At 41.8% G+C, this 24232-nt stretch overlaps 1 protein-coding gene across 2 annotated transcripts in view; it reads right to left on the bottom strand.

Moving 5' to 3' along the window:
- Nucleotides 1-6648: 6648 nt before the first annotated feature.
- Nucleotides 6649-24232, bottom strand: part of SPTLC2 (serine palmitoyltransferase long chain base subunit 2) — a 72517-nt gene continuing 54933 nt past the window's right edge. For both annotated transcript variants that reach the window (XM_071557756.1, XM_071557757.1), the window contains exons 10-12: nt 14271-14406; nt 12262-12391; nt 6649-7374 (exon numbers count right to left, since the gene is read on the bottom strand). In XM_071557756.1, coding sequence (XP_071413857.1) covers nt 7255-7374; nt 12262-12391; nt 14271-14406 — 386 coding nt within the window. In that variant the 3' untranslated portion in view covers nt 6649-7254. The remainder of the gene's footprint in view (nt 7375-12261; nt 12392-14270; nt 14407-24232) is intronic.

Genomic DNA, 24232 nt, shown 5'->3' with positions numbered 1-24232 from the left:
CGCGGCAGCAGCGGGCGCTTCCCGCCGGGCCGGCCCCGCCGCAGGAGCAGCGCCCTCCCGGCGGGGCGGGGCGGGGCGGCCGCGGGCCCGGCGGCTCCGGTCCGGCTGCACGAGGCGGGAGGATGGAGGCGCCCCAGACGGAGTCATCGTGTCGGGGACTCGGCACCTCCGGCCGCCGCCTCCCTTTCCCCAAGCGCCGGGGCCGCTCCGCGGGAGAGCGGGGACAGGCTTCCCCCGCCCGGCCCGGCCGCCACGGGCAGAAACGCGGCTCTGTGCTCCCCGGGAAAGTGAAAGCTCCGGCTGTTACCGAGCTGCGGGAGGAAGTTTCCACCACTGAAAATAAATCTTTATTCCTTGATCTGCTCTGTTCTGCGCCGGCAGCGTCTTCCCTAACCCTCAAAGCCTGTTGGAAACATGGAGTGGCTGTTTACTTTGGGTCTAGAGAGAATCTTTTCCAGATCTCCACAGATGTCCACGACCATGTGAAGGAAATTACTAGGAAAAGGATTATGAAAAACTTTAATTAGAGAAAGACACTGAAAGGAGGTTTTGCAGCCCACTGAGGAAAAGTGCCAGTGCTGGCACTGCCCCAGAAAGGGACACCTAGAAGCAAAAAAACATTTCTACAGCAGCCTTAGCCCAAAGCTGCAAATCACCTGGGCCCATTTGTACACACAGTTAAAAACAGGACCTGTACCTCCTTTTCAAATACCAACATCTGGTTTATGCAGACTTAGGGCCGAGATGAATGGAAGGTTTAAAACAAGACAGACTGCAAGACAGATGTGAGGTCAAGAATCCCATATGAGATGGATCAAGAAGCCCTTTCAAACATCTCATTAGCAGCATGACAGCTGAGAGCAGCCTGACTCTGTGACAGCACCCAAGGGTAGCAGCCTGGCTTTAGAGCACAGCCGGCTTTCCGCGGCCAGCGCTGAGCTCCGGCGGGCGCTCCCGAGGGAGCGCTGCGTGTCAGGAGCAGCAGCTACTGCTGCAGGCGCCTCTCCACAAGAAGCGGCTTTTTTAGACTGCGCATCAAGGCTGTTGCTTTATGAGGGACCTGACACTGCCAAAAACCAACGAAGCCTCCATTTCACATGCAAGGTTTCCTGGCTCTGGAGTACATGGCTAGAGGGGAACTCTGACCTAAGCAATCAAACAGGCTGGTTTACAGTCATTCCAGTATACAACTTGGGTGTTAGGGTTCTTTGAGGGTGGGTGGGAGAGGAATTGGGAAGAAAGAGGAAGAGGGTTTGGTCTCCCTAACAGGAAAAAGCCTCATTAGCATTAAGAAAAATAAAGCTAAAACCACAATATAGTATTTTTTAAAGTCTTTATTATGCAGAACATAGAATATATTTGAATGAATTTTTTCCCAAGCAGTTTTTTTCTCCATTTTTTTAAACATGCATTGTTACCTTTTTAAAGCCAATGTACCATCCATTTATCTTTTTCCCTGCCCACAGAGCATCCAAATTTATGTTAATCACGAGTGTAAAAAAAATTAGACATCTGGCATAAAATATTTTGGGGGAAGCCCATTTAAAAATTTTATCTAAAATGTCTTATCTACAAAAAAATCCAATATATATGTACATTATAGCAACACAGAGGCATAAGAATAACAGTGCAATTTAAGATGAAGTGCTGTGACTTGGTAATTCTGCCCAGGGCTCGTGGAAATGTGGGCCACCATTGGCTTTGGGACTGCTAGCCTAAAGCCTCAGGCTCCAGCATTCCTCTGTCCTCTCTCCAACGGGTCTGAAATTAACACTACTGGGAGGCTGGAGATGCATTAAGCTTAATATAGCATTATGGGGTAGCAGAAATACTGTCTGAACAGGATGAGTTTTGGCAAAACAATGAATGCTTTATAACAGTCAGATGGTTGGGTGCATGTTTCACCTTGCCATGGGTATTTTTGAAACAGCACCAACCCTTGGCATATTCATGTGAGACCTGTTCACCTACTGTTGAGGAAATGAATTTGCTAGCTGCCACTGCTTCTGAAGTCCCTGACCCTCTCAGTAAGTCTCCTGCTTTCAGCAGCCCAGGAACAAGTTACTGATGGAACTAACAGGAACTACATAAGCTACATAGAACACTGGTGCAGTACTTTGGCTCCCACACACAGACATCTCCTTAAATAGCTGCTAGCCAGGGTCACACACAAATGGAGTTCTGAACCTGTCCCTCCCAGGAAAACAGCAGTACATACTGCTTTAATAAACTAAGAGCACAGAGTCTTCTTTCATGGGTTAAAATCCACTGCACTCTTCAAGGTCAGTTTTAATTTCAATTCTTCATACCAAGAATCACAGTTTAAGGCCTTCCAGCACACACCACAGTCATCATCTCCTCCACCCAACCCCTTTTGCAGATATAAACACAATTGCTTCAATACCTCTACCAAATGCTTCTCTTTTTAGTGAAAGATAAAGCACAGTACTTCACACAAACACTTCATGTTTGTGCTCTAGCTTCAAGTCCCAAGTCCTTGAACAAGTGAACAACTGTGAGGCTGGGCATGTTTACAGGAATACAAAGCCATCACAATAGCATCTGAGTTGGTTTTTTTTCCTTTCTTTTAAAACCATGTTCAAGTTATGTGGGTTAAATGACTGGTGCTTCTCCCAAATAGTGGTCCAGTGCCAGCTGGGTGCCAAGTCCAGCACCAAAGCCAGCAGTGCACCTGCTGAGGGGTCATACTAAGCATTCCTGAACAGCTCAGTACTTCACGAGTGCTAAAACAGAACAGACTGCTGGTACCTCAGATCTCCATGCAGAAGGTGCCACCCACACTGACCCCAGCATGCTTGACACTTTCATAGGCTGCGTATAAACTGTAAAAATAATATATACAAACTGTATAAATTCTGACTGAGTATTGTATATTGGGATACATCTCCACAAGTTTCCTTCTCTGTGATTCAGCAAGGGGGCTCATGCATAGTGCTCCAGATCCAATGCTGCAAGGTCTTTTCTTACATGAAGAGTCATGCTCATGCTTTCTTCCAACCTCTCCTACAGTCTCCCTGAATGGATAACATGGCTTCTGAACGAGCAAACAGCTGTAAGCCAAATGCTTTTCAGAGGTAAAGAAATTAAAATTTGCACAGGAGAGGAAGTACTTACTTGGCATGGAAAAGTTTTAGAGGGGTGTCCCTTTAGGCACTGAAAGCTGCACTCCTGTTTTAGGCGTACTTGTTCAAGTACACATGAAAGACCCCTGTACAGCTGACAGTAAGTGATGATCCGCTACCCCTTTGCTCCATCTCTACTGTATCAGTCCCTCATCCACACAGCAGAGTCACTGATTTTATGGGGACATTTCCCTTGCCTGCGTGTGCAGCTACAGCTGACAGTGGGTACCACTGCTGCACTCCTAAGAGGAAACAGCAAGAGGAGGATGAATGATGCAATTCCTTCACTGAATGACTTCATCACAGTACGATGTTTGGTCAACTCACTCCTGGGTCCACCTAAAGCATAAGTGTGCCACATCAGTAACTCAAGAACCAGAACAGCTTATTAAAGATGCTACTTAGAAGGGGAAAGATATAGAAACTAAAGAGTCAAATACACCATATACATACGTACTATGTCGTGTCAAAAACAAAAAAGAAAGCCCTGATTATTTTGACACAAAAAAACTTGGTTTCTTCTTTGCCAAAGAACTACCGAAAAACTATGAATCAGGTTCCTTAAGACAAAGGTCTACTTGGGAAGGCCAGTTTCTAACAAGAGGCAGATGCCTCACTCTTTGCTGATGCTCAGTAATAGGAGCTTCTCAATTTTCTTTCAAGTGAAAGAATACGGCCATTAGCCTTGAAAACAGTAATGGTTCTAAACTCTTCACTCTGTCACCAGAAGCAAAAACTTGCTTGCCAAGTTCTTCAGAAAGGTACTGGGAAGGTAACTATTGTATATATATGAGGAAGTTTAGCCAGTATACAGTACAGGGCAAAATCCTTTGTTCAAAAGCAGCCTTCATTTTCTTTTCAATTTTGCATCTCTTAGGAAATACCAGGAGTCATTTTCAATTAGAATGTCTCTGAAAAGTTGGCAGGGACTTATTTCTTAAGCAGCTTTTCTTCCTTTGTGATCTCTCAAGATTGATCCTTTCATTCACTTCTACTGCCAGGAGAAAACAGAGACAGGTTTCTGGTCAGCATGTAAGTATCAAAGCAGCAATCCATCCTACACACACAGTGACAGCGTACATGCTGTAGGTTTGCCTGGCACAAACAAGTACTGGTCTGCTCCTTCCATCACGGGCAAGTTTTTCTAGTAGATGCAAAAAGATTTTCCTGGCTTTCATGCTCAATGAATTACTGACTTAAAAGTGCAAAGTCTTGGACTTGCAATTTCTTACTTTTTCAGAAGCAGTTTCAACAGGTAACTTTGGCAAAAGAGGTTCTCTTGAATAAAAGGACCCGGGGGGGGGGGGGGTTGCTTCCCAAAAAGGATACGGGGAGGCTGAAATGTAACCAAGCAGCTTGCAAATGCTACTAACTGCCTGAATGATTTCTGAAATGTCTTTGCAATGCAAAATTCAAAGTCATATGCAGAGTGACACAGCAGAAAGATACTAGAAGGCAGAAGCTTGCACACAATTTCCTCAACAAGTGCAACGGAATCTCAATGGACACTAGTAATTTTTAAACACCGATGATTTCAGAAGTATTATACGGGAGTCATCTGTACTACTAAGATTTGCCCAGATGCTCCTCTCCCCTCTAAAGACAAGCCGCTCTAAAACTGAATACCAGACACAAGATTAAGACTTGAGACTTGTAGAATCTAGGATAACCCATTTCTAACTTCATATATCACAGTTTTCAAATTGACTTTACACAGCAGACAAACACACTTGGGAATGCTCAAAACACCTACCTACTGACCCAAGCCTTCAAGTTGGTCAGTTTTGTCTGCTCTTAAACCATTCCATGATCAATTAAATAGGATCAGGGCTGGAGTCAGGGCTTCCTGCACTAACCTCCTCTTGTTCCCTACTACAGTCCAAAGAAAAAAAAGGCAATAATTCTTTGAGGTAAAGGTTCTTGAAGTCAGAAACCAGGTCATCTACTGGAATGTTAGAGCCAGTCCTGGGCAGAACACAGGTGAGAAAGGAAGCTCAGCTAATTGCAGGTTATTCATTCTGTGGCTGAACAAATGAGACTACTTCATAGCTATCAAAGTTGCACATACAGACTTCTAGGACTGTGCACACACCTGGCTCCAGAAGAAGAGTAAATCAGCATTAATGGACTAAGACAGAAATAGTTATCTGGACCTATTTTCAAATAGTCAATTTCGGTTCTTTTCATATAATTAAATTTCTGAAATTCGATGGTAAAAAAATGAATCAGTCTTTTGAACTTCCATTACATTAAAAAATGGAACAAGATCTATAAATGCACAGACAGATATTCTATAAAATAAAAGCCAATTTTGCTCTAAATTGCCAGATGTATTTGCAGAACTACTTGGTTCTTGTGGCCAAAGCACTCTTTCCCCGTTAGCTACAGAGCAAACATAAAAGAACTTTAAAAAAGCTTTTTTTTTTCAGCACCGTGCAAAGAGCTTAGAGCTGCACTTTGCTTTAGCATTCTGATGAAGAATCTGTTTCAAAAACCTCGAGTGACCTGCAAAAAGCCTCTTGGCAACCGAAACTGAAGAGCTGGCCCAATCCAACTGATACAACATTATCATTTTACTATCTTTGCAGAAATCGTACATGTCTAAATGTGAAATACAGAAACAAGTTATACTGCAACTGACTCCTGTTTAAAAATTTTGGTACCTCTTTGTTGATCCATTCTGTTCACTGAAAGAATTCAAGATGCAAAAGGTAAGTAGCAGACCTCCTCTAAGGTGTGTTAGAAAAAAGGTGTCTTATTTTAAACATAGGGACAGTATGGAACTTGCAAATAAGGATTCCAAACAGCAACTGGCTCAGTAAATACTAATTTGATTCATGTTGATCAGTAACAGAAATACAAAAGAATAAAGATCCAAACCAATGCAATCACAAGGACATGCTGTTTTCAGGGAAGGCCTACACAGACATGCAGCTGCCAACAGAGACTTTGCTGTCTAGCTGAAATGTAATTTCCAAATGTGCAACAAGGTCAGTCAAGAACACCTTGTATATGACAAAACCCAGTGAATTAGCATGGCAAAGGGCAGCAATCAGTCTTTCACAGATCTGCACGAAATAATTGCTTCTCCTAATAGTCACCTATTGTATAGGCCTGCTTGTTCAGGGGTTTTAGTCTTAAGAAGAAGCACAAGGCTTGTTCTGGTTTACTTTCTAGAACTTAGCAGTGGCTTGTTCACGATTTTATGAAAATTCTAAAGCAAGAGAAATTAACCTGAAAATGAGAAAGCAACACACACACAACCCATGTTTTTCCTTTTTTCAAACAGAAGTATGTCAGAAGACAAAACAGAACCCATTAAAAGGACTCAAAACAACCCAAACAAAACCCTTCTCCATCACTTACCCTATATCAAGGGGACAATTAGTGTCAAAACCAGGAGACAATCTGGTATCCAAACTGGGAAGGAAAAGAAGCTAGAGTTCCAGAAGTCCTTCTGCCTGTGGCTTACAAAACTAAATAATGTTTGGGAACAATGGTCCTGTCAGTGACACGTCAACAACACATTTATTTTAAAAAGGCTGAATTCAAGTTTTAAACAGAAGTAACTGCAAATGAAAAAAACAACTTTGGTTGATTATCCATTTTGTTAAATATGTCAAAGTTAGCAATCAACAGTTTCCCTAGGAAGTCCCTAAGAACAGACAGGTCAGCTCATTCCTTACTGGGAAGATCAGACACCTCGCAGTGACACTGGGAATGCTGCCATGCCAGCATCACACATGCGTACAACATCTCAGCCAGCATTTGGGGAGCTAATGGTGCAAACAAATTCTGAATTGATCAGCCACAGCCAACTTGGGTTGCTGTGAACTAATTGAGACAAATAAATAAAAAAAAAAGCAACAAGAAAAAATAAAGCCAAGCACCTCTAGGGCCAGATCCTGAAGACACAGGAATCAAAGGGGTTTTTCTTCTCCTCTCCCTATTTACAAAATGCCATTTAGAGCTGAGGTGGCCACTTCAGTATTGTGAAGAAATGTCTTTTATGCTAAGCAGTCCTACGTGTGTAGTTCACGGATGCTGTGCCCTGTATGCCACGGAGTGTCCCATGGGGTGTGTCCCTCCCACCGAGGCACATGGAGGGAGTTCAGTCTTCTGTCTCCTCATACGTTGTCTCGTCAAACGGCCGGTCCAAGAGAGGTACCAAACGGCGACGGGAATATTTCAGTTGCAAAAGGTCCCCAACTTCATTGATTTCTTTTAAAGCCTGACAAAGAGACCACAGGAGATCAGCAGAGGAGACAGACACAAGCAAGTTATCAGCACATCTGCCTTTTTGCCTGCCTGCAGACTACTCTGACAGCCATTTTACTTGAGATTTTACTGTGCTAGAACACAGTACACTCAGAAGTGCACAGGATTTCTTCTTGATTTTAGCATTCAGAAGTTTCGAGAGGAACTCAGCAGCACTGATCACTGGACTGAGAGTGCCTATTCATTCACCTGACTCCTCCCCTTCCAAAGAAGGATCATAATGTGCAGCAAACCCTATGATTATTCACAGACAGAAAAAATGAGAATAATATTCCTCTCTTCCTAGAGGTAATGAAGCTAAAGCAGGAAAAAAATGTACACAGACTTTTGACACCTCTTTATGTATCATTCAGTATGAAAACAACATCTGTGTTAGCATACCCCGTCTGATCTACTGTATTTTTTAAAGTGCAAGACAGCAAAAGACAAACTGCTATAGCAAGCTAACAAGTTCTATAGACACATCTGTTATATCTACATGTGGTTAATTTGCATTGTCCATATACAAGCAGATGCAAGGTCAGCATCATAAACAACATGGCATGGGAGATTTGGCCAGACAATTCAAGAAATGAAAAAAAGTTATTCTGGGTAGGATCCCCAAGAAATTTCTCCCTAGAAAGCAAGTCCTACTGACAGAGGTTGCCACAAAGGCCACGCTCAGGCAACTGATGGCTCAGAACACTGTCAGTGAATTAGCACAACCTTTCACCATTTTGACCTGAATTAAAATGTTATGAAGTGTACCAAAGATCAAACATTTGCCAGCATCAGAAAGGAGGAAAGTCCCAGCTCAGCTAATCATACTTCTATTATGTTGCAATCTCTCTGATAAGACACTGGTTCACAATAGGGTCCTGTAAAAAGCCAAACCCTAAACTTCATTTCTCTACAGAACACTCCTGGAGCAAGGTACAAAATAAATGAGTTGCTGCAGACAAATCTGCAATAGTATGTCATGCTAATTATTTTATATAGGCAACGGACAAAGAAATGAGTTCAGAAGATTACTTTCAAGCCCAATGTGATTTTTGAATTGAAAGGCTGGCATCCTTCACCCTCTTGAATTGTAAATTTACTAAGAGAGGTACATCCAGCATTCCTTCAGAATGTCACTACTTCAATATTAATGCTTCAATTTTAGCGTGTTCTGGGTCAAATGCTTGGCTCTTGAGGACAGTTGGAAGACAGGGGTTAATGTCTCTACATGGTTTTCCTTCCTGGATGGATAGTTCAAGTTTTTGTTTCTTTAAACAATGGCTCTTCATGCTTGTTATATCTGGCAGCAATAACCTCTCCACTCTGAAATCTGGGGGAACGACAAACCCAGAAGTTGAATCTTGGTAAAAAAACCCACCAAAGTGTGGGCAGAGTCTGCCAGAGTTTTAAGTAACGATCCCATATGGAAGCAATTTAAAGCTGAATTTCTGCTGAAAGACTATGTTAACTGTTATTCTTGAATGTAGATTTAGGATTTTATTAATTTAAAACAAAAAGGGCCATATGACCAGCAAAGACTACAAAGGAAATGGCATTGGTGTACTCTGGCTTTAGGAGAGTGTAATATATTTTTCATCACTGAAAAGAAAGCACCAGCCCACTGGGATGCAGGTTATGAGGGACTTCACTCTGATCCTAAGCCAAATATTTTCAGGCAAGGAAGTTTTATTTACATAAAACAGTAAAAATTGAAACTGAGAACTATTCCCCATCATGTGGGTTTATTTAATAAGAAGAAAGAAGCATTACAAATACCAGCATTTGCAAGACAAGCTTCTCTTCCCTGTGCTTTAAACACGGGTAAATTTTGTTTAGAAAAAGTACCATAAGAGCCCTAGTTAGCACCCAGGCATACACAGATGGGCTACCACGCTGTCCTCTCTGTCACTGACTTGAAGAAGCTGTCTGTCAGCTATACCCAAGTCCATTCACTTTAGTTCTTCCTCTTACTGGATATTATTGCCACAGTTCAGCAGAGGGATTAGGTCTGAGGGATGCCTTAATGATTAGCTGTCTGGAATCAATCCCTTATCACTGCATCACAAGAAAAAAAAACACAAATTCACTGACACAAAGACCTGTCCCTTATTATATCCTTGCCAATGTTCTGGGTTCAGAGCATGCAGCTATTTTGAACCTTAAAGTGGGTTACACTAACTTGGAACAAGGCCTGCACATACTGAGCTAAATCAGGATTTCTTCATTCACTGCAAAATTCAAACCTCATTTTGCTCCGGATTAATTTTCGTAGGTAGACAAGCCCTAATATATTGAACAAGCATTTCCTCAATTTAGAGCATTTAGTGCTTACAGGGGTACTCTAGCAATGAGTCTTATGTTAAATACACAAAACTTGAAGCATTTTCTGGACAATGCAGAAAGACTTGTAAGAGAATTGACAGGAAAAAAGATTTTTTTAAGTAGAGGAATAAAAGTTACAGATAGGTTTTGGAAGACAACAAGAAGATTCTGCAAAAGCAGCTTGTTATGGTAAAGGCTCCAGCTAGTCACTAACAGAGAAGACCAAGAACCCAACCAATAGCAGACTGCACAATTGCTCAGGTAGTGCCAGCATATCAAGTTTGTACAGTTTCAGTTTTAGCTCCATTTGCAACAATATGATTTCAGAGTCTTCAGTTTTCTTTATTATCCTTCATCCTGTATCTTACCCATTCATCCCCACTCCATGTCCACTTGTCCAGAAGTTCCTGTTCCCTCATTTGTGTCAACGCACTCAGTTCTATTACCATGCCCTAAGCCGAATCTTTGATACTATTCATTTTATGCAAGGTGAAAGGGAGTGCCTTCTCTAAACATACTGGTTCAAAATTTTAACTTGGAACAGAAACAACTGAATTTGGATAATTAAGGGAAGTGTAGCAGGACAAGTAGGTGGGAAAGAACTCCTTCAGCAATCTGTTGATGGAGTGTCATGTTAGAGAATCTCTCAGGTCTTACAAGGCAGAAGGAACTTAGAAACAGCAAGTACTGCACCAGACATACATGACAGGTTGTTTAACACTACTCAACGACACTAAACATATATTACCAAACTGCACACACCACTCACTGCCTTACTGATTTTCATAACAAAAATTAAATACAAAAAGCATTCCATTTTAAGCTGCTGTTTTGGGAGTTCTGCAGCAGTGAAGTGTGAAAAGATTGAATCTATTTTTTATTTTTATAAGATTTTAGTAAGTATCTGTTTATATGCCCCATTTACTGTTCACATATTGAAATGTTATGATCTGATCATATTTGGACACAGCACGATTTCCCCTCTCTAATTCTATGCTGACTACTCCCAATCACCTTCCTGTCCACAAAATATCAAAAAATAGTTTCAAGGATTTTTTTTCTCCACAATCTGCTTGAGATCAAAGTGAGGCTTCTCAATCTGCAGTTTCTCAGATCACATTTTTTGCCTTTCTTGAAGACAGTGGTGACATTTGCTGTCTTCCAATCCTCAGGAACCTCCCCCAGTCACCATGACCTCCCTCTAAAGATGATAATCAAGAGTGGCCTTGCAGTAACAGCCAGCTCTCTCAACACCTGTGGGTGCACCCCATCAAGTCCACAGAGTTGCGCATGTTCAGTTTGTTTAAATGATCCCTTATTGGAGCCTTCTTCACTGCTCCATACTTTTCCACTAATCGCATGGTCCCAGGATTTTTGAAGTCAAGCCTCAACAGTAGACTGTGACAACAAAGGTACTGAGTACCCCTTGCCTCTTGCATGTCATTTGTCACCTGAATTCCTGTGCTATTTAGCAGCAGCCCCCCACATTTTCTCTACTCTTTCTTTTGCTACAAATATCCCCATAAAAGCCCTGCCTGCTGCCTTTCATGTCCTGAGTTCCAGGTGGGCTTTTGCTTCCTGACCCCAATCCCTGCATGCTCAGAACTGTATCTCTATTCTTCCTTGTCATCTGTCCCTGCTTGCACCTCTTTCTTACATGCTTTCATTAGATGTTTTTGTTGGTTTGTTCATCCATGAAGGTTTCCTGCCACATTTACTCTCCTGTAAGCCAGGGTGGATCTTTCTTCAGGGGAGGAGGAAAAATCAACTAGCTGTCCTGGACACCTCCGGTCTTTGAGGCTGTATCCTATGGGATTCTTTCAAGCAGGTCTCTGAACATGAGGGAGTCTACTCACATGGAGTCCAAGTTCATGACTCAACATAGTTTAGCTTCTGAGTCACAGCCTCTCAAAGTGAAGAAAAAAATACAATGCAGAGCTTTGATGGTGCCTAAGACATGCCATGTCCATCAAAGAAGATTATTCAGAAGACTCAAATCTGAATGTAGCTATCACTCCAAAACGTACAAAGAATAGTAAGGTTTATTAATATAATCCTCTTTCAACTCTATAGGTCAGAGAGCATACCTTACTTTTTAAGGTAGCATCTCCTAACTGTGATGCAGGCCTTCTTAGAGAGGGCCTCCATTCCCTCCGGAATATGCTTAGTGCAGGCAGGAGTCAGTAAGGCACTGCATGTCGCACAGACTCATTAGAACAGGATCATTTAAGATAAAATGATCTGAAGCTGTAAAGAAGAACTGGAATACTAATCTTTGGAATAAAAATCTAGGGTCAGAAGAAGCACAATTTTTTCCTTCTAAAAGATTCAGTGCAAGAAAGAGCCTCTTAAGAGGGGAAAAAGCACTGTTGAAACAAGAAAAGAGATGAAGTCATTGCCAGTTGTACTACAGAAGACTTTGAAGATAGGTTCAACTGGTTTGTGTACCAAACATTGAACCAGTGTACAAAAAAAGAGACGATTGTTGTATCTGTTTATAGCAGGCATGAGCAAAAGGAAGACAAGATGAGACACTTACTGTATCAAGCATCTCTTTGGTATGAGCTGCAGACAAACAGAATCTGGCTCTGGACTCGATGATGGGGGTGGCTGGGAAGCCCACAACCACAACACCGATGTTCCGCTTCAGCATCTCACGCCCAAACGCACTGCCAGAGAGAACAAGAGCATCACAATTATTCCAGTGGCAGCAAAGCCAGAGCATGAAGGTCTCAGTGTGTTAATGCATGCAGGTCCTTCCTGAAGCAAACCTGTAACACCACGATTTGGACCTTCTGGTGCTTTCTTTTAGTGGCAGAATGCCTGCTCACAGTAGTCTTTTTTTAATTCAATCCCAAAGTGGCCCTTCTCGAAAGATTTCATTGTATTAAGTTCTAACAAAGCTAAAAGAATATATATGGCAGGGACTGGTCTTTCAGCAGGCTGTTTCTAAATGGATTTGTAATTTGAGCTTGGAAATCTTTCCGATAGGAAACAGGGATTTTGGCTCCAAAGTCTGACCATATCAGGAATCCCTCATGCTGCAATACCCCAAAGTGGATGTTTCTGCAGTTTCAAGATGTTTTTTTGTCACCAGTTTAACTTGATTAAAGGGCATTATTGTGTCACAGAATATACCCTTTTTAAGAGCCTATAATGAGAACCATTGAATCGCCACAGTAAACTGAGATAATCTAGTATGATACCAAATATTTTTAAGGAAGGTGCAAAAATCTCATACAACTGTCACACATTTCTTACACAAAACAAACTCTTAAAGGGATTAAAGAAATTAGTGGCTGTGAGTATGCTATGAGAGGCACAAAGATCTTGATCTCTTCTGTAATGGCAGTGCAATTGAGGATGTTTCTACACGCCACAAGAAATGGTTAATCCGCTTGGAACTGACCTTGTTGTGAGAAGAAGCAATGAACTTAAGAGGCTTATAAGGATGTACAAAAATAACATTCTTTTACTGAGTTTTTAAATTAGTAAGTTACTGGCCCAACTGCTTAGCTAATAAACATTTCCAAGGAAAAGACTGTAGTGACCGGCAGACCAGCTGGGCAGTGCAAACAGTGCCTCTGGGTGCTGGATAGTGTACCCTGCAGATCCTGCAACACCCATAAAGGTAAGAGTCCTTTTAAACTTTGTTACACTGAGAAGTGTGGGGAGAGACTTCATGCAGAGTGCTAGGTGATGTTTTTGTTGTGTCAGTCACAGCGCTTTGCCAGACTAAAGCCTAACTCAGCTAGTAAAGCACTAGAGATGTTTGATATGGCTTAAAATGAAACTATGCTTTCCACATTTGAAAGTGTTGATTGAGCACTGCATTATACAGACACTGAAAAGCAGTGGTCAAAGCCAAGCTCTCCTTGAAATCAGGTTCTTGTTTATGCTGCAAAAATGTTTAATATACACGTTACAGCTTCCTTGAAGAGTTCTAGCCTTAATTATCCACATAGCACCCCGGAAGTGCATAAGCATTTCTAAAGCTATGTGCTACAGTTGTACGAGTATTTACAATACCAACACCTGAGTGATTAAAACCAGACCTCTTAAAAACTTGGGATTCATTAAATACCTATGTCCCATCATGCCTTGCCTGCCCCCGCTTTTCATTTTTTTAATTTTCAAAGCTCACCTATGGCAATGTTGGCTGTTTCTGATCCAGGAGCTGGTTCAAAGACTTCCTCCAGTAACTTTTAATCTTAATTTTCGTTCAATTTCTGCACCTCTTTATCACATTTATACACTTTACATATAAACAGAATGGAAACACACAAACAGCCCCCAACACACTCCCAACCTTTAGAACATGACTTGTAGCAGCAGAATTGCTTCCCCAAAGTGCTTCCTTGCTGGTCCAGGCCACAAACCTCAATGTTCTCAAGATCACTTTTATATGAAGTTTCCATGTTTTATAAGACTCAGTAATGATCACAAAAGCAAAAATCAAGTATTTTCTTATATTTAGAAAATTCTTAATATCCTTGTACCATCCTAGCTTTAAAAAAGACAGATGAGCAGTTATGCTGTCAAACCTACCCAATTTTTGCTGGCATGTACAGCATTAGAGGCACAACAGGGGAATCTTCATTTCCATAGATAATGAAACCCATCTCTTTCAGTCGTCTCCTGAAGTATCTCGTGTTCTCTGCTAGCTGCTGCACACGTGCTCTTCCTAGAAAAGAAATTTAGGTAAGGCCGTGAACTCAATTGTCATTAGTCACACACGTTAACTGCAACACAAGATCTCCTGCTAAAGTACAAAATATGAATGTGCCGCCTGTGTTTATGGAAGCATTAAATATAAATGCAAAGTGGAATCTGCAGTTTCTTCTTCCTCATGTAATCAAGATTGATGATGCATTTTCTGACAAGTCTGTAGCTGAATGGACTAGGACAGGGATAACCATTAAGTCCAAGCATCCCCTGGTTTTCCATATTAGGTTTTCAATCAAGAGGTACCTGGCAAAACAAAGTTGTTACCTGCTTTTAAACAAGATTCAAAATTTGCTCAAAATTCACTAGTAACTGCATCTTGAAGAAGAGTTTGCTTACACTTTGAATAATTAATGGAACCCTATTGAGTCAGCTGAGGCTGTTCACCACATTTTGTCCTTCTTGTCTGTATTAATAGAAATTACTACTTTCCTCTTCAGATCTCCTTGCTGAACTGATCACGTGGCTGCTCCCTAACCTTTTTCACTTAAAATGAGCTGGGTTTAAATTAAACCAATTACTTCTGATAATCCAGCTCATTTCACATAACTGGCAGCAGCCAATTTATCATGTATTCGGCCAAATCTGTATGGACTTTTTTTTCATATTTGTCAAAATCAGCACACAAAACATTAGACAGACAGTTTAATTTAAATATTCCAGCTGTTCAGATATGCATAGAACAATGTATTTATCAGTTAATTAAATTCTAGCGTAGCACAGTGCACTACGTTCCTGTATTGCCCAGAAAAAGGTTCACATCATCTCACCTAAGCAGTTCATAATGCATTTCTGATCAATTAATACTCTAATGTGCTTAAGCGATTAAGCACTTTGCCACTGAAGAGACCATAACAAGCAACACTTTTTATTACTTTATTCTGGTCCTCAGAGTATATTTCTGGATAACTGATTATCCAAATAGTGCCTTGTTCAGATGGGTGATTCATATACCAAACCATTAAATGTACAGCAATGTGGATTTATGCCACAGTGAAGTCAGCAGCTAGATATTAATCATCTTCCTTTAGAGTTGTAGATAACATAAGGTGATTAACTAAAAGGAATGTCAGGTCTCAAAGAAACTTCCGACACCCACACGACTCTGCTCCAGGCCAGAACAAATGTAATTTTAAGAACTTATACAGTATTTGTTGCCAAGAGTATCAGACATTCCACCCACAACCAGGCAATCAAAGGGAAAATCCCATCAAAGGCATCGCATAAGAAAAAGGATAAAACCTGTTAAGGTTGCACAACCTGGCCTATCATTAGTGGGTAGGAGCTGGTATTTTTAACAGCACTGACTGCCATTGAAGACATCTCTTCTTCTCTATTAAGAGCATTATTTCTTAATCTTGTCACCCCCAGAGTTTCTGCAAAAGCTTAATTCCTCTTCCCCAAAAAGCAGTAAGATTTCAGTAAAACACAAAAGTATCCAGAGCTTATGAAACGAAATTTTTAATTGGTTCACATCAGAGCAGATCCTCTACTGGAGACTCAGCTTTCTCTTATGTTTTCAAACCAATTGTTTGGTTATTTTAAATACCTCAGACTGCAAAATCAAGTTGAAAAAAGAAATAAACCCAACAAAATTAGAAGAAACAGGCCTACTGCAGGATACTAAAACAGTGGTCCAAAAAGCCACTAGTTGCATTTCTAACATTAAGGTAATCAATAAATACACGAGTGTCCACAGCAAACTACATGGAGAGAGAAACTACTTTGGTAGGTCTCAAGAAAGCTGTATTTGCATATCTCCTACACAGAAATGCATCAATTTCTGACATTTCAGGTCAGTGATGTAAAATTGCATCAAAATGCAAATCAGATTTCACCATTACAGAGTAGTAAGGTAATGAATGCAGCTGCTGTGGTCAGCCCCTCTCCCATGTCAAGTAATTCACTTTTTGCTATGTATTTTGTCCATGTTCCCATAAAGCATAGTTTACAGTGCTTTAAGCAGGAGGAACTTCATCACCTTTATGGTTTTCCCCTCTCACATTCACACCCTTTTCCATGTTGTTAGGAGCCTTCCAGACTAAAGATTAAAGAGTAATCTTAATTTGTAGTTGGCAACTGCTTCACAGTCTTCCCTGAACTCCTTCCAATAAAGAGGTTATGATTCTAGATTTGTCCTTATAGATTGAAGAGTCCTTTGCGATGTAAACAAGCTTCATGCACAAGTCTTTCAGTTCTCTACAAAGATGTAAACACCTATTACAGCAACTGAGATTTGGAAGATGCTTGCCTTCTCCAGGCTTGTGGGTCTCAAAAGCATGTCAGCTTTTACTTCACTTTAGAATCATCAGGCAATTTAATGAAATTATTACCTCTAAAAACTTGTCACTGTGGCTACAATAATATTACCAAGAACTTGAAAACATATTCAGTGGCATCTTCTTACTACCTACCACGTGTCATTACCAACTGAAGAGAATTGTAGCCATGGTGAAGCAAAGCACCAGGAATCACAGGTTCCTTGTCCTCTGTTCACCTTTTTCCCTGCATCCCACACAACTACTCTTCTCTGCACTTCAGTGTGTTTAGTCTCCTATTCCACTATAAAATCCTGCGCCTGAAGAGTGATGCCACATGCTAATTGAGTAAGGTTTGCATTATTATGCAACAAGCATATACCCAGCGTTCAGCTCTGCTAACATTGGCTGGTCCAGCCCCACTGGTACATACTAGAGTAGCAGGCTGTAATTGCTACTACAGTTCTACCATGTTTTCTGGGACCACAAAGACAAAACAAGCGGTGCCTGGAGACAGCAGTAAGTACCACTGCTAACCCCACTTGTACACAAATAGTGCTTGACCATTCAAGACGATCTCAAAATCCCTTCTCAGCCCAAGCACTCTCAGAAGCTCAGAGCTCTGTCCACATCTGCTCAACTGTAGGCTTAGAAAAATTTCCAGGACTGCAGCAATTCTCCAGAAGCCAGCTTTTTTGGCAGTATGCAGCTTCAGTTTTAAAACCAGAGAAAAAGGCCTGATCAGACACCACCCTGCCAATTGTTCTTGCATAGGAGTTGTGCAATGATTCTGGTAACATCCTTTCATCTAAGAAACTGGAATGCGATGACCTTCAGGGAGGGAAGGAAATGGGGAAGAAAGGGATGATTACTGGAACTGAGTTCTTCAAAAGGCTAAAAAAACTAGAGAACTGCTTATCAGATCAACTGATCTGAAGTCCCTCATGGGTCCTTTAAATGGCTTAAACTAGCTACTGACAGACCAACACTGGAATTACAGGATTAACTAATAACTTCTCCATTACTGCTATACCCTTTTGCAAGTTTATTGCAGTCCTATCAAGATTGCTCTTGCAATTCAGTAAAACGCTTTCTTGCTTGTAGCAGCCTAGGCACCATTTAGCCTAAAGTGCACATCTGTCCGCCAGAGAACACGGTGCTATTGTATCAGAAGTAAAGATCACGTGTCATCTACAGGATAGAAACACTCTCCTGTCACAAATATACAAGGCAAGCAATAGTCTTTAAAAAACACAGATAGCATCTCCCTGGAAAACAAATTCCAATACTCTAGAGAAAGCACTCCATTATGAACAAAAAGCATGAGATGCACATTCCCTGCAACTCCTGGAAGTAAATTAGGGTTTCTTTCAGGACAGGTTCCCACAGGCTGAAAGAGTAATACTCCACTATTGAAGGTCTCTGCCTTAGAGGTCATATTGCTCACAAAGACAGCAGTTACAGCAAATGCCTTCTTTGCATTGGTCTTCATTGACAACACCAGCCCTCAGGAACCTCTGACTTTGTCTTGGTTTAGAGACCATATATTTGGGAGATGAGATGTCTAATGAGATGAACCCGCCTTTTTTATTATTTTCCTCCCCCCAACAAAGAGAAGGTAAACAATTATGAGGAATCTGAATGAAGAAGGAAAACCAACAATTTCGCTAAAAAGGTAAAGAAGAGAAAAAGCTAAAAATACTACTCCGCTGCCCCCTAGTTAAAACAAAACCTGTAAGGATGTTTCGCCCCAAAGAACCTTACACTGCTTCGGTGCTGGTGTGTGTTCTGCTCTGGCACAGCAGCCACGTGTGTGTGTGTGTTCTGCTCAGGGCACAGCACCCACGTGTGTCTGTTCTGTTCTGGCACAGCACCCACATGTGTGTCTGTTCTGTTCTGGCACAGCACCCACATGTGTGTCTGTTCTGTTCTGGCACAGCACCCACATGTGTGTCTGTTCTGTTCTGGCACAGCACCCATGTGTGTGTGTTCTGTTCTGACACAGAACCCACATGCGTGTGTGCTCTGCCCCGGGGCAGCAGCCACGTATGTGAGTGTGTGCGGGCGGTGCCGGTGCCGGGTGGGTCGGGCCGTGGCCCTTTGTGCGGGTGAGCAACCAAAAGGGCTGCGGCTGAGGCAGTGCCAGCTCCCGGCATATTTCCAAAATAGCTCCACAAGTGATCTGAAAACAGCACTGGGGTGGTTCCCCTGAGTGCGAGCTCGGTCGGACAGCGGAGGAATTCCTGAGCGCTCCAGGAAAGACTCTGAGAGTCCACGATCCTCCGGCAGGCAAAACCAAGGTACAGGCAAAACCAAGGTACAGAGAAAGCAGTCCTGGCCTGTGCCCACCTTTTATCTCCTGTCTGTTAAGTTCCCAGGATGCTCCATTCCATTTTTCTTGAGACCCCCAAGGACAGTCTTCCCTCGATTCAGCTTGGACGGGGGCAGTGCATGCACTCTGAAATTATGCAGTGGGTATGAATATTCATCACTGAAAACCTTCCCATTTAACTAAAACTACAACAGACCGAGAAGATCAAGCAAGGTAAAGGAATACTGTAAGGAAGATTTCCCTTGGTCAGGAAGGACTGGGTAAGAGAACACCTAGGAAGACTTGACATCCACACATCCATGGGCCCTGATGGGATGCAGCCACAAGTACTGAGAGAGATGGAGAACACCATAGCAAGGCAGCTCATGATTATCTTTGAAAGGTCATGGAGAGCAGGAGAAGTGCCTGAGGACTGAAAGAAAGCAAATATCACCCTGATCTTGCATAAGGGCAAGAAGCAGGACCCAGGAAACTACTAGCCATTTAGCCTGACCTCAATCCCTGGAAAGGTGATGGGGTGCTTTATTCTGGAGAACCTCTCTATCCACATGGAAGACAAGAAGGTGATCAGGAGTAGTCAGCATGAATTCACTAAAGATAAATCATGCTTGACCAGCCTGGATAGATGTGGGGAGAAGAGTGAATATTGTCTACCTCAACTTTAGCAAGGCTTCTGGCACTCAGGAAGTGCGGACTGAATGAGTGGACAGTGAGGTGGATTGAGATCTGGCTGAACAGCAGAACCCAGAGAGTCGTAATCAGTGGCACAGGGTCTCCAGCTGGTGGCCTGTCACTAGTGGTGTCCCCCAGGGTTTAGTACTGGTCCCAGTATTGTTTAACCTATTCACTGACTTGAATGGAGGGACAGACACCTCCCCAGCAGTTTGCAGACAGCACCAAGCTGGGAGGAGTGGCCAACACTCCAGAAACACTTTGACAGGTTGAAGAGCTCGGCAGAGAAGAACCGCCTGAAATTCAATAAAGGAAAAGGCAGGGTCCTGCACCTGGGGAAGAATAACCCCAGGCACCAATACAGGCTGGGGGCTGACCTGCTGGAAAGCAACTCTGCGGAGAAGGACCTGGGGGTCCTGGTGGACAACAAGCTGCCCATCATAGAAGTTCATGCCTAAACTAACAGTTGAAATACCTCAAGGATTCTCAGACAACCCTTATTTGCAAAAGGCATTTTAATAAATAAACAATAATTGTTCAGCAGTTAAAACTTTTTGCGAAACCAGGATGTACTTAGCCTTTGGAAAAAAATAATTAAAAAAAGACTCTTGTTAGAGCTGATGTCTGTGTAACTTCTCTTTTCCATGTTCACAAAAATCATCTCGATAAAGAACAAAGAAGCCCCAGAATTTGTGGAAGTTACTCTGTCACAAAGACCTAATATTTGTAATGTTTCTGTCATCTATTAAGACTGATGAATAAACTATCATAGACAGTATTGGTCACAAGGGAAAATTCAGTGCAAGCAGGATGCATTTGTTTTTCCCCCACTCTTGTGATCTCTCAGCAATAATTGGAGAGCAATCACAAATCTGTTCTAAACAATGCAACACTTCATCAGCTCAGCTTCTTGAGAAGTAAAAGGCAAGTTGCATTGTACACAGACAGACTACCAGCTGACACTGAACTTAGAGAGGCAAACCAACTTCAGATAGGCACAAACACACACAAGCATGATTTTATCTGCTTGTCATACTAGGGATCACTGTTTCCTGGATCTAAAGAAAGATACTTGGGGCAATACAAAGGAAGCTGTGTGTTTACATTTGTAATTAATTCTTATGAAGACTTAAAGGAAAAATAGTAGGCCATATCTTGAAAAATGGTTCCTAACCAGTAAAACTGTAAAATATATGCAGCACAAGCTCTTGCTGGTCAACAAATACCAGTTCATATTAGGTAGCTATGCTGAAGTTACTCTATATTCTTTCATTAATCAATCTTTTAGCTGCTCAACACATTAGAGTTTTATTATTGCAGTCTTAATCTATTTATTTTATTGTCAACATGGACAGAGAGGCTAAACTAAGCAATTTCATGCCTTTACCTTATATACTGTTTGAAGACTAACATACATGTTTTTAATGATTAAATGAAAAATGTAGAATAAAACCCCTCTCTTGATATGAATAGATTCCAATTCAGTATGAGCAAAATTGTTCCGTGTTATGGGTTCACCCAGGTGGGCCTAGATTTGGGCTCTGAAGTGTGGACTAGGCCGAAGCTGTCAGCTGACTTGAGCTGAGCTGAGCTAACAGCTGACCTCTTCTAGCCAGTAATTTTGTATTCCATACCACATTATGACATCATCTCCAGGGAAGTAGGAACCAGTGTGGGAGTGGTTAAGTGGGTCGCTTCTCAGCCCTCCTCTTGGGAGGACACACGATGCTGTCCCAGGGGGGATGGAGAGGACCAGGCCCACCACTGGCTCACAGGGTACCTCAGGAAAGTAAAATGTGTTGTTCTGGGTCTCTCCTTTCTGCTTGGGTTTGTCTCCCTGGGTAATAAGCTTCTTCTTAAGTAATGTGTAGTTAGGACAGTAGAATTTGTGTGTTTGTTAAGAAGTTGAGGTGGGGAACTTGTTGTTGTAGACTTGTGTGAGTGTATATTTGTACTCTCTTCTAATTGTCTCTTTCTTTCTGTGAAAAATATATGTAGATTTAGTATAAATGTAGTTTGAAGTGTTTTTTTTCCTTTCCCCTCTCTTTTCCTCCCTTTCCCTGGTGTTAGGAGGGAGGTTTTTCTCTCTGTGCTTGGGGGGATTGGCAGTTGCTTATCTCAAACCAAGACATTCCGCTTGTGATACATATTCATTGCCTCAATTACTCAGTCCCTCAATAACAGCTCATTCTGTAACACAGTGAACACTTTCAGTTTCGGTTTTCATTACATGATCATGGAAATTAAAACATTTACTAGCACAGATTTAAAAGAATTTGGTGAGAACTTGTGAAGATGTACTCTGATAGTAGCATACTGTCTCTGGTAAGACTCAATATGTGTCTAACAAGAAGCAGGTTTTGTTAGTAAGATTGATTGAGGCATACTAAAGACACATTTTTAAATCACTGCAAGAAGAAGATTAGGACAAATTAATCTTAATATCAGATCCATAAGGCATCTTTGAGATGAAAACACTCTATTGATTCTTTATGGAAAATCAGTCTCTAATGTAGTTCACTTTACATTGTTTTTCAAGCTTGTCCTATCTTACAAACTTCTGACAGCACAGAGGTGTTAGACATGAGAAGCATTAGATGTGCCATCCTTAATTTGTGGCAGAATTATTTCTGATAGTATAGCATAGCTTATTTCAGTCAAGGAAGGGATTTATCCAGCAATAACTTTACCCTGACAAATACCACAGCTTTACTGATGTTAGCATAACCTCAGCAGATATACTTTTCTTGGAGGGCTATCACTTTTGTAGGACTGCTCATCTGGGCAGGTTTCTTATCCTCTCCTCTCCTGACAGCCACAGTCCAAGGCATCTAATAAAACTTTTCCCTCCCTTGTAACAAATGCTTTCCCAGGACTAAACAAGTTATGTTTTTTGGCCTTTCTTAGATGAAAAAAGTAAAAATCAAGCTAACTAAAAGAAGATACTTGGCCAACAGTGCTCATGGGGATTATGGCTCTGTGTGCATTTATACGCAGAATCACAGACAGGGTAAGGTGGTGGTTCATTTGGTCCAACCTCCCTGCTCAGGCAGGGTCATCCTAGAGTACATTTCACAGGATTGCATCCAGAGTATCTTGAGTATCTCCAGGGAGGGAGACTCCACAACCTCTCTGGGCAATCTGTTCCAAACACCTTCTTCAAGTTCAGGTGAAATTTCCTGTGCATCAGTTTCTGCCCCATGCCTCTCGTCCTATTGCTTGACACCAAGGAGCAGAGTCTGGCTCCACCCTCTTGACATCCTCCCTTCAGATACTTGCATACATTGATGAGGTCCCCTCTCAGTCATCTCTTCTTGAGGCTGAATATGCCCAGCTCCTTCAGCCTTTCCTCGTAAGACAGATGCTCCCTTAATCATCTTTGTGGCCCTTCACTGGAATTGCACCAGGAGCTCCCTGTCTCTCTTGTACTGAGGAGCCCAGCCCTGGACACAGCACTCCACAGGGGGCCTCACCAGGACTGAGTAGGAGGGGCAGGATCACCTCCCTTTACCTACTGGCAATACCCTTTCTAATGCACCCCAGGATACCACTGGCCTTTTTGGTCACAAGGGCACACTGCTGGCTCATGGGCAGCTTTTTGTCTACCAGGACCTCCAGGTCCTTCTCCACAGATTTGTTTTCCAGCGGGTCAGCCCTGCTGGAAAGCCACATGCACATGGTGTGAAAGGACATCAAAGCAGCAGATCTCAACCTACTTTTTCAGGAAATAATGCTGAAAGGCATTTTATAACCTGAGCACTAATGTTTACTGACTGTTGCGTGGAATAAAAAGAGCTTTTGGAAAGGGTCAGTTCTGTTGCATACACCATTGTTACCAAATGATACGACCAACCTACAAACCAATTTTGTGGAAATATTTGACTACGCAAACTTACTAACATTTTTAGCAGACATGTATGTAATCAAAAGCCAACCTTCACTGAAAACAAATTTCAAAAACAAACAAAACCCCCAAAGTCACACACCAAAAAAAAAAAAGAAAGAAAAAAAAGATAAAAAGATATCATAATCCATGACAAAGGCACAGAGAACAAAGTGACATCATTGTGTCCTGCTCCCCAAACAGAATATGGCTAAATACACCCTACACCAAAAGGATATGGACCAGGCTGCAACATTTTGTCACTGCTTTTCTGCGAGCACCAGTGTGAACAACACTATTTCATTAGCACGGATAGAGCTTTTCCTCCATATACACCTTGCTATCAACAGGCCAAACAGAAGAAAATAAGAGAATTTCTACTTCAAAAAGTCTGTATTTTCAGACATTGGGAAGTGCTTAAATCAAAGTAAACTGGTGAGGAAAACCTGGTTACATATACCATTCTCTAGAAGTTTGTTTTTTCAAGTCAGAGTGATGCTATAATATAATCGAGCTTGTAAATTTTTCCACATTTAAACCCCCTTGTTTTTGCAAAGGCTTATATTTTCATTCTGTTTATTATTCCTGCATTTCTGTCTTTTGGTTGGCTGTTTCAAGTGGAAGACATAATTCTGTGTAT

This window comes from Pithys albifrons, chromosome 6, assembly GCF_047495875.1.
Source record: "Pithys albifrons albifrons isolate INPA30051 chromosome 6, PitAlb_v1, whole genome shotgun sequence".
Taxonomy (NCBI): Eukaryota; Metazoa; Chordata; class Aves; order Passeriformes; family Thamnophilidae; genus Pithys; species Pithys albifrons.
This window is presented reverse-complemented; position numbering and strand designations above follow the sequence as displayed.